Here is an 11,303-nt window from a genome sequence, read left to right as displayed (position 1 = left end):
CGATGAGATTGTTACTGTCCTGAAAGATCATCTAAACCCCACGCCGCTGATGCTAGCGGAACGATTTAAATTTTACGACAGAAGGCAGCTACAGCATGAAAGCAATGCTGAATATTTGCTGGAATTGCGTAAATTAGCGAAATATTGCCAGTTTGGAACGGGACTGACAGAGGCACTTCGAGACAAATTTGTGTGTGGTTTATTTAAACAGGATACACAAAAGCGACTGCTCGAGGAGAATGAGCTGACGCTTGAGAAGGCGGTCACTATGGCAGCAGCACACGAAGCCGCAGCGAGAGGCACGGCAGTAATGCAGCTACGGTCACCGGAGCTCAGTGCACACAAATTGGGTGTGAGTTCTGGCAAATGTTATCGTTGTGGAAAGACAACGCATGATCAGAACCAGTGTTGGTTTAAAAACCAAGAATGTAGAACTTGTGGTAGGCTTGGACATATAGCTAGAGTATGCAGGTCAGCGAAGAAGACCAGCAACAAGAAGTCACCGCAAGGAAAATACGCAAAGGTACACAAGGTGACCGAACAGGAGTCCGATTCAGACGCTAGCAGTAATGAACTGGCTAGCTTAAGAGTACTCAACGCTGGTAAGGGTGCAGACCTCCAGACAATTTGGGTCACTCTTCAGATAGAAGGAGTCCAAGTAAAACTGGAATTGGACACTGGATCGGCATTGACGGTCATAAATAAGAAAGATTACGGAAAGTTATTCCAACATATTCCCCTACAGGATACGGGGATTATATTGGAAACATACACGGGGCAAAGAGTGTACCCCATCGGGAAAATAGAGGTTGCAGTGGTCCACAAGGGCGAAGACAGTCAAATAATGGACTTATATGTGATATCTGAAGGAGGTCCTCCACTACTAGGACGGGAGTGGATTAGGAAAATGAATATGGACTGGCATTTCCTACAAACAATAACGAGTGAGAACTCGGTGAAGATAGTCGGCCCAGACTCTGGAACGGATGATGGTAAGCCCAACTCAGGTGCAAAAGACAAAGTTTCAGCACAGAATTCCACTGAGCAACAACAACATAGTTTAACTGTGGATTCTGAGTCTGGCAAGTCTACTGATGTGCCCATTTCTGAGGGACACCGGGCTCGAACTCAACTCCATTTCAAACTACAACAGCAATTAGAACAAATGCTTCGCCGTTTTGAGCAAGAGTTGAATGCAACGAAAGAGTTCTTTGATATAGAGTTGGAGAATCTGGAAAGACAACAGAAGCAGCTGATGGAGAAAATGGAGCAGGAGCACACAAAACGTCTGATGTCAGAGGAGTTAACGGTCAGCCAACTCCTGCATATGCTGAAGGACAGGACTCTGAAATGGGAAAAACTTGAACACGAACTTCAATATTCAAACGAAAGGGGTTCGGAGCTCTCAAAGGTTATTGGAAGAGCTGAGGTGGCAACACAGACTGAGATGACTGCAACAGAGCAGCCCTTGGATGCCAAAAGTACACTGACTCACGTCAACGTAGAACAACAGACCGCTGAAACAGCTGCTCCGGTAGAGGGATTGCATAGTCCGATCAATCAATCTCCAAAGGAAGTTGAAGTATTAAAATCACAAATGAGGTCACTAGTAAACAACTTGCTGAAAGCCCAGAAAAAGCTGGATGCAGAGGTACACATGAAGAAGTCTCTTCAGGAAAGATGTCTGGATTTGGAACAAGAGCTGGCTAACGTCCAGCTGGGTATGGAGGAAATAGACGACCCTCTCACTGGTCTAGCTCAGGACGACACCGAATATTACTATGACCTGGTGGACGACACCGAATATTACGATGTCCTGTCCTGCCCAGCTTGTAACTTCGACTCCCAAAGTGCAGAAATCATGGAGGAGCACCAAAAGTCTACGGAACATCGGGAGAAGCTGGCTCTACGACGGAAACAGGAGGAAGAGAAGGAGGAACTGCGCATGCAGCTGGCAGCTGTGGCAGCTGACAATGGAGCCCAGAGAGTCTCCAAGAAGCAGAAAAGGAAAAGTAAAAACAGAAGATGACCCATCTGAACCATTATCACCTCTACCAGATCACACACGTGGTCCCTCCGAACGGAGCCAAATCAGTTCGGAAGTTCAAGCTGTTAAATCCATGAAAGGACTATTGAATGAGTAACGTGAACCGACTACACCACAGAGATTGAATCTGTGAACTGTTTTCCGCAGAGACTGAATCTGTGATATGTTACGTTAAACATGAAGTTATATATGTATATATGTTATTACGTTATGTTAAATGGGGGGGATGACTATAAAGCTAAGAAGGGAGGAGTGTTGTGTATGTAACCTGTTCCACCTTAAGAGAGCTTAAGCCTGTTCCACCTTAAGAGATGTACTACTTTCTCAGGCTGCTGTAGACGTAATACCGGGGGTGAACACACCGGTATATAAGCACTGTGCAGTAATCTTGTATTCAGTATAGTCCCTACCTCCAACCAGTAAAGACCTGTTTTTATTGTTACTCATTAGTCTGTTTTAATTAACTAAATAATTCACAGACTTAACATCCCCCTCTCCCGATCTCCCTATGCCCCCCTCTCTCCCCCCTCCACCTTCTCCCCCTCTCCTTTCCCCTCCCCCTCCACTCTCTCCCTCCCTAGAGCAGAGAAGTTTGAGAGGAGATTTGATAAAGGTGTTCAAAATCATGAGGGGTCTGGACAGAGTAGAGAGAAATTGTTCCCATTGGCAGAAGGGTTGAGAACCAGAGGTGATTGGTAAAAGAACCAAAGGCGACATAAGGGAAAAAAATGTTGGGATCTGGAATGCACTGCCTGAGAGGGCGGTGGAGGCAGATTCAATCACGGCTTTCAAAAGGGAGTTGGATAAGTACCTGAGGGAAAAATATTTGCAGGGCTCCGGGGAAAGGGCGGGGGAATGGGACTAGCAGAGAGCCGGCATGGGCCGAATGGCCTTCTTCCGTGCTGTAACCATTCTATGATTCTCCCTTCTCCCGCCCTCCCACCCCCGTTCCCTCTCTCCGCTATGCTGCCATGTGTCCAACTGCATCTCATTCGATTGTTGCAGGACCAGGATTTGCGCAGCCAGGTGCAGAATAACATCGTGCAGCTGCAAGCAGAGTGTGAGAAGCTGAACGGCATGACCAGCCATCTGCTGCAGGATGACCAAGCGCACCAGAAGAATATTGAGGTAGGTGACTCTGAGAGTGAATCTGGACCCGCTCACTGGTGACTCTGGGAGTGAATCTGGACCCCGCTCACTGGTGACTCGGAGTGAATCTGGACCCCGCTCACTGGTGACTCTGGGAGTGAATCTGGACCCGCTCACTGGTGACTCTGAGAGTGAATCTGGACCCCGCTCACTGGTGACTCTGTGAGTGAATCTGGACCCGCTCACTGGTGACTCTGGGAGTGAATCTGGACCCCGCTCACTGGTGACTCGGAGTGAATCTGGACCCCGCTCACTGGTGACTCTGGGAGTGAATCTGGACCCGCTCACTGGTGACTCTGAGAGTGAATCTGGACCCCGCTCACTGGTGACTCTGGGAGTGAATCTGGACCCCGCTCACTGGTGACTCGGAGTGAATCTGGACCCCGCTCACTGGTGACTCTGGGAGTGAATCTGGACCCCGCTCACTGGTGATCGGAGTGAATCTGGACCCCGCTCACTGGTGACTCTGGGAGTGAATCTGGACCCCGCTCACTGGTGATCGGAGTGAATCTGGACCTGCTCACTGGTGACTCTGGGAGTGAATCTGGACCCCGCTCACTGGTGATCGGAGTGAATCTGGACCCGCTCACTGGTGACTCTGAGAGTGAATCTGGACCCCGCTCACTGGTGACTCTGGGAGTGAATCTGGACCCCGCTCACTGGTGACTCTGGGAGTGAATCTGGACCCGCTCACTGGTGACTCTGGGAGTGAATCTGGACCCTGCTCACTGGTGACTCTGGGAGTGAATCCGGACCTCGCTCACTGGTGACTCTGGGAGTGAATCCGGACCCCGCTCATTGGTGACTCTGGGAGTGAATCTGGACCCCGCTCACTGGTGACTCTGGGAGTGAATCTGGACCCCGCTCACTGGTGACTCTGGGAGTGAATCCGGACCTCGCTCACTGGTGACTCTGGGAGTGAATCTGGACCCCGCTCACTGGTGACTCTGTGAGTGAATCTGGACCCCGCTCACTGGTGACTCTGGGAGTGAATCTGGACCCCGCTCACTGGTGACTCTGGGAGTGAATCTGGACCCCGCTCACTGGTGACTCTGGGAGTGATTCCGGACCTCGCTCACTGGTGACTCTGGGAGTGAATCTGGAGCCCGCTCACTGGTGAGTCTGGGAGTGAATCTGGACCCCGCTCACTGGTGATCGGAGTGAATCTGGACCCTGCTCACTGGTGACTCGGAGTGAATCTGGAGCCCGCTCACTGGTGAGTCTGGGAGTGAATCTGGACCCCGCTCACTGGTGACTCGGAATGAATCTGGAGCCCGCTCACTGGTGAGTCTGGGAGTGAATCTGGACCCTGCTCACTGGTGATCGGAGTGAACCTGGACCCTGCTCACTGGTGATCGGAGTGAATCTGGAGCCCGCTCACTGGTGATCGGAGTGAACCTGGACCCTGCTCACTGGTGATCAGAGTGAATCTGGAGCCCGCTCACTGGTGATCAGAGTGAATCTGGACCCCGCTCACTGGTGACTCGGAGTGAATCTGGACCCCGCTCACTGGTGACTCGGAGTGAATCTGGACCCTGCTCACTGGTGATCGGAGTGAATCTGGACCCTGCTCACTGGTGAGTCTGGGAGTGAATCTGGACCCCGCTCACTGGTGACTCGGAATGAATCTGGAGCCCGCTCACTGGTGAGTCTGGGAGTGAATCTGGACCCTGCTCACTGGTGACTCTGGGAGTGAATCTGGACCCCGCTCACTGGTGATCGGAGTGAATCTGGACCCTGCTCACTGGTGACTCGGAGTGAATCTGGAGCCCGCTCACTGGTGAGTCTGGGAGTGAATCTGGACCCTGCTCACTGGTGAGTCTGGGAGTGAATCTGGACCCCGCTCACTGGTGACTCGGAATGAATCTGGAGCCCGCTCACTGGTGAGTCTGGGAGTGAATCTGGAGCCCGCTCACTGGTGACTCGGAATGAATCTGGAGCCCGCTCACTGGTGAGTCTGGGAGTGAATCTGGAGCCTGCTCACTGGTGACTCGGAGTGAATCTGGAGCCCGCTCACTGGTGAGTCTGGGAGTGAATCTGGAGCCTGCTCACTGGTGAGTCTGGGAGTGAATCTGGACCCCGCTCACTGGTGACTCGGAATGAATCTGGAGCCTGCTCACTGGTGAGTCTGGGAGTGAATCTGGAGCCCGCTCACTGGTGAGTCTGGGAGTGAATCTGGACCCTGCTCACTGGTGACTCTGGGAGTGAATCTGGACCCCGCTCACTGGTGATCGGAGTGAATCTGGACCCCGCTCACTGGTGACTCTGGGAGTGAATCTGGACCCCGCTCACTGGTGATCGGAGTGAATCTGGACCCTGCTCACTGGTGACTCGGAGTGAATCTGGAGCCCGCTCACTGGTGATCGGAGTGAATCTGGACCCCGCTCACTGGTGATCGGAGTGAATCTGGACCCTGCTCACTGGTGATCGGAGTGAATCTGGAGCCCGCTCACCGGTGATCGGAGTGAATCTGGACCCCGCTCACTGGTGACTCGGAGTGAATCTGGAGCCCGCTCACTGGTGATCGGAGTGAATCTGGAGCCCGCTCACTGGTGACTCGGAGTGAATCTGGAGCCCGCTCACTGGTGACTCGGAGTGAATCTGGAGCCCGCTCACTGGTGACTCGGAGTGAATCTGGAGCCCGCTCACTGGTGATCGGAGTGAATCTGGAGCCCGCTCACCGGTGATCGGAGTGAATCTGGAGCCAGCTCACTGGTGATCAGAGTGAATCTGGACCCGCTCACCGGTGATCGGAGTGAATCTGGAGCCAGCTCACTGGTGATCGGAGTGAATCTGGAGCCCGCTCACTGGTGATCGGAGTGAATCTGGAGCCCGCTCACTGGTGATCGGAGTGAATCTGGAGCCCGCTCACTGGTGACTCGGAGTGAATCTGGAGCCCGCTCACTGGTGACTCGGAGTGAATCTGGAGCCCGCTCACTGGTGATCGGAGTGAATCTGGAGCCCGCTCACTGGTGACTCGGAGTGAATCTGGACCCCGCTCACTGGTGATCGGAGTGAATCTGGACCCCGCTCACTGGTGATCGGAGTGAATCTGGACCCTGCTCACTGGTGATCGGAGTGAATCTGGAGCCCGCTCACTGGTGATCGGAGTGAATCTGGACCCGCTCACCGGTGATCGGAGTGAATCTGGACCCTGCTCACTGGTGATCGGAGTGAATCTGGAGCCCGCTCACTGGTGACTCGGAGTGAATCTGGACCCGCTCACCGGTGATCGGAGTGAATCTGGACCCCGCTCACTGGTGATCGGAGTGAATCTGGACCCGCTCACTGGTGACTCGGAGTGAATCTGGACCCTGCTCACTGGTGATCGGAGTGAATCTGGAGCCCGCTCACTGGTGATCGGAGTGAATCTGGACCCCGCTCACTGGTGACTCGGAGTGAATCTGGAGCCCACTCACTGGTGATCGGAGTGAATCTGGACCCCGCTCACTGGTGATCGGAGTGAATCTGGAGCCCGCTCACTGGTGATCGGAGTGAATCTGGACCCCGCTCACTGGTGATCGGAGTGAATCTGGACCCCGCTCACTGGTGATCGGAGTGAATCTGGAGCCCGCTCACTGGTGATCGGAGTGAATCTGGACCCCGCTCACTGGTGATCGGAGTGAATCTGGAGCCCGCTCACTGGTGATCGGAGTGAATCTGGACCCCGCTCACTGGTGATCGGAGTGAATCTGGACCCTGCTCACCGGTGATCGGAGTGAATCTGGACCCCGCTCACTGGTGATCGGAGTGAATCTGGACCCTGCTCACCGGTGATCGGAGTGAATCTGGACCCCGCTCACTGGTGATCGGAGTGAATCTGGAGCCCGCTCACTGGTGATCAGAGTGAATCTGGAGCCCGCTCACTGGTGATCGGAGTGAATCTGGACCCGCTCACTGGTGACTCGGAGTGAATCTGGAGCCTGCTCACTGGTGATCGGAGTGAATCTGGACCCCGCTCACTGGTGATCGGAGTGAATCTGGACCCGCTCACTGGTGATCGGAGTGAATCTGGAGCCTGCTCACTGGTGATCGGAGTGAATCTGGACCCCGCTCACTGGTGATCGGAGTGAATCTGGAGCCCGCTCACTGGTGATCGGAGTGAATCTGGAGCCCGCTCACTGGTGATTGGAGTGAATCTGGACCCTGCTCACTGGTGATCGGAGTGAATCTGGACCCGCTCACTGGTGATCGGAGTGAATCTGGAGCCTGCTCACTGGTGATCGGAGTGAATCTGGACCCGCTCACTGGTGATCGGAGTGAATCTGGACCCCGCTCACCGGTGACTCGGAGTGAATCTGGAGCCTGCTCACTGGTGATCGGAGTGAATCTGGAGCCCGCTCACTGGTGATCGGAGTGAATCTGGAGCCCGCTCACTGGTGATCGGAGTGAATCTGGAGCCCGCTCACTGGTGATCGGAGTGAATCTGGACCCCGCTCACTGGTGATCGGAGTGAATCTGGAGCCAGCTCACTGGTGACTCGGAGTGAATCTGGAGCCCGCTCACTGGTGACTCGGAGTGAATCTGGACCCTGCTCACTGGTGATCGGAGTGAATCTGGAGCCCGCTCACTGGTGATCGGAGTGAATCTGGACCCCGCTCACTGGTGATCAGAGTGAATCTGGAGCCCGCTCACTGGTGATCGGAGTGAATCTGGAGCCCGCTCACTGGTGATCGGAGTGAATCTGGACCCCGCTCACTGGTGATCGGAGTGAATCTGGAGCCCACTCACTGGTGATCGGAGTGAATCTGGACCCCGCTCACTGGTGACTCGGAGTGAATCTGGACCCTGCTCACTGGTGATCGGAGTGAATCTGGAGCCCGCTCACTGGTGACTCGGAGTGAATCTGGACCCTGCTCACTGGTGATCGGAGTGAATCTGGACCCCGCTCACTGGTGATCGGAGTGAATCTGGAGCCCGCTCACTGGTGATCGGAGTGAATCTGGACCCCGCTCACTGGTGATCGGAGTGAATCTGGAGCCCGCTCACTGGTGACTCGGAGTGAATCTGGACCCCGCTCACCGGTGATCGGAGTGAATCTGGAGCCCGCTCACTGGTGACTCGGAGTGAATCTGGACCCCGCTCACTGGTGACTCGGAGTGAATCTGGACCCCGCTCACTGGTGACTCGGAGTGAATCTGGAGCCCGCTCACTGGTGATCGGAGTGAATCTGGACCCCGCTCACTGGTGATCGGAGTGAATCTGGAGCCCGCTCACTGGTGATCAGAGTGAATCTGGAGCCCGCTCACTGGTGACTCGGAGTGAATCTGGAGCCCGCTCACCGGTGACTCGGAGTGAATCTGGAGCCAGCTCACTGGTGATCGGAGTGAATCTGGAGCCCGCTCACTGGTGATCAGAGTGAATCTGGAGCCCGCTCACTGGTGATCAGAGTGAATCTGGAGCCCGCTCACTGGTGACTCGGAGTGAATCTGGAGCCCGCTCACTGGTGATCGGAGTGAATCTGGAGCCCGCTCACTGGTGATCAGAGTGAATCTGGAGCCCGCTCACTGGTGACTCGGAGTGAATCTGGAGCCCGCTCACCGGTGACTCGGAGTGAATCTGGAGCCAGCTCACCGGTGATCGGAGTGAATCTGGACCCTGCTCACTGGTGATCGGAGTGAATCTGGACCCTGCTCACTGGTGATCGGAGTGAATCTGGACCCCGCTCACTGGTGATCGGAGTGAATCTGGACCCCGCTCACTGGTGATCGGAGTGAATCTGGAGCCTGCTCACTGGTGATCGGAGTGAATCTGGAGCCCGCTCACTGGTGACTCGGAGTGAATCTGGACCCCGCTCACTGGTGACTCGGAGTGAATCTGGAGCCCGCTCACCGGTGATCGGAGTGAATCTGGACCCCGCTCACTGGTGATCGGAGTGAATCTGGACCCCGCTCACTGGTGATCGGAGTGAATCTGGAGCCCGCTCACTGGTGACTCGGAGTGAATCTGGACCCCGCTCACTGGTGATCGGAGTGAATCTGGAGCCTGCTCACTGGTGATCAGAGTGAATCTGGACCCTGCTCACTGGTGATCAGAGTGAATCTGGAGCCAGCTCACTGGTGATCGGAGTGAATCTGGAGCCAGCTCACTGGTGATCGGAGTGAATCTGGAGCCAGCTCACTGGTGATCGGAGTGAATCTGGACCCTGCTCACTGGTGATCGGAGTGAATCTGGAGCCAGCTCACTGGTGATCGGAGTGAATCTGGACCCTGCTCACTGGTGATCGGAGTGAATCTGGAGCCAGCTCACTGGTGATCGGAGTGAATCTGGACCCCGCTCACTGGTGATCGGAGTGAATCTGGAGCCCGCTCACTGGTGATCGGAGTGAATCTGGACCCCGCTCACTGGTGATCGGAGTGAATCTGGACCCCGCTCACTGGTGATCGGAGTGAATCTGGACCCTGCTCACTGGTGATCGGAGTGAATCTGGAGCCCGCTCACTGGTGACTCGGAGTGAATCTGGACCCCGCTCACTGGTGATCGGAGTGAATCTGGAGCCCGCTCACTGGTGATCGGAGTGAATCTGGAGCCCGCTCACTGGTGATCAGAGTGAATCTGGAGCCCGCTCACTGGTGATCAGAGTGAATCTGGAGCCCGCTCACTGGTGACTCGGAGTGAATCTGGACCCCGCTCACTGGTGATCGGAGTGAATCTGGAGCCTGCTCACTGGTGACTCGGAGTGAATCTGGACCCTGCTCACTGGTGACTCGGAGTGAATCTGGAGCCCGCTCACTGGTGATCGGAGTGAATCTGGAGCCCGCTCACTGGTGACTCGGAGTGAATCTGGAGCCAGCTCACTGGTGACTCGGAGTGAATCTGGACCCCGCTCACCGGTGATCGGAGTGAATCTGGACCCTGCTCACTGGTGATCGGAGTGAATCTGGAGCCCGCTCACTGGTGATCGGAGTGAATCTGGAGCCCGCTCACTGGTGATCGGAGTGAATCTGGAGCCCGCTCACTGGTGATCGGAGTGAATCTGGACCCTGCTCACCGGTGATCGGAGTGAATCTGGACCCCGCTCACTGGTGATCGGAGTGAATCTGGACCCCGCTCACTGGTGACTCGGAGTGAATCTGGACCCCGCTCACTGGTGATCGGAGTGAATCTGGACCCCGCTCACTGGTGATCGGAGTGAATCTGGACCCCGCTCACTGGTGATCGGAGTGAATCTGGAGCCCGCTCACTGGTGATCGGAGTGAATCTGGAGCCCGCTCACTGGTGACTCGGAGTGAATCTGGACCCCGCTCACTGGTGATCGGAGTGAATCTGGAGCCCGCTCACTGGTGATCGGAGTGAATCTGGACCCCGCTCACTGGTGATCGGAGTGAATCTGGAGCCCGCTCACTGGTGATCGGAGTGAATCTGGAGCCCGCTCACTGGTGATCGGAGTGAATCTGGAGCCCGCTCACTGGTGATCGGAGTGAATCTGGACCCCGCTCACCGGTGATCAGAGTGAATCTGGAGCCCGCTCACTGGTGACTCGGAGTGAATCTGGACCCCGCTCACTGGTGATCGGAGTGAATCTGGAGCCAGCTCACTGGTGATCGGAGTGAATCTGGACCCCGCTCACTGGTGATCGGAGTGAATCTGGAGCCCGCTCACTGGTGATCAGAGTGAATCTGGAGCCCGCTCACTGGTGATCGGAGTGAATCTGGACCCCGCTCACTGGTGATTGGAGTGAATCTGGACCCCGCTCACTGGTGATCGGAGTGAATCTGGACCCCGCTCACTGGTGATCGGAGTGAATCTGGACCCCGCTCACTGGTGACTCGGAGTGAATCTGGACCCCGCTCACTGGTGACTCGGAGTGAATCTGGAGCCCGCTCACTGGTGATCGGAGTGAATCTGGAGCCCGCTCACTGGTGATCGGAGTGAATCTGGAGCCCGCTCACTGGTGATCGGAGTGAATCTGGACCCTGCTCACTGGTGATCGGAGTGAATCTGGACCCCGCTCACTGGTGATCGGAGTGAATCTGGACCCCGCTCACTGGTGATCGGAGTGAATCTGGACCCCGCTCACTGGTGATCGGAGTGAATCTGGAGCCCGCTCACTGGTGATCGGAGTGAATCTGGACCCTGCTCACTGGTGATCGGAGTGAATCTGGAC

The 11,303-nt window shown here is 55.4% G+C and overlaps 1 protein-coding gene across 1 annotated transcript in view; it reads left to right on the top strand.

Annotated features, from left to right (window-relative positions):
• Nucleotides 1-3,052: 3,052 nt before the first annotated feature.
• LOC147080933 (glutamine-rich protein 2-like) overlaps nt 3,053-11,303 on the top strand; it is a gene marked incomplete at its 5' end in the record, with an annotated part of 47,231 nt that continues 38,980 nt past the window's right edge. The window contains one exon of the mRNA XM_085981013.1: nt 3,053-3,175. Within this exon, the coding sequence (XP_085837139.1) occupies nt 3,053-3,175 (123 nt within the window). The remainder of the gene's footprint in view (nt 3,176-11,303) is intronic.

This window comes from Somniosus microcephalus, unplaced genomic scaffold, assembly GCF_052327205.1.
Source record: "Somniosus microcephalus isolate GS21.2 unplaced genomic scaffold, FLI_Smic_1.0 scaffold956, whole genome shotgun sequence".
NCBI lineage: Eukaryota > Metazoa > Chordata > Chondrichthyes > Squaliformes > Somniosidae > Somniosus > Somniosus microcephalus.
Note: the sequence above shows the minus strand (reverse complement) of the source record. Positions and strands in the feature narration are given on the sequence as shown.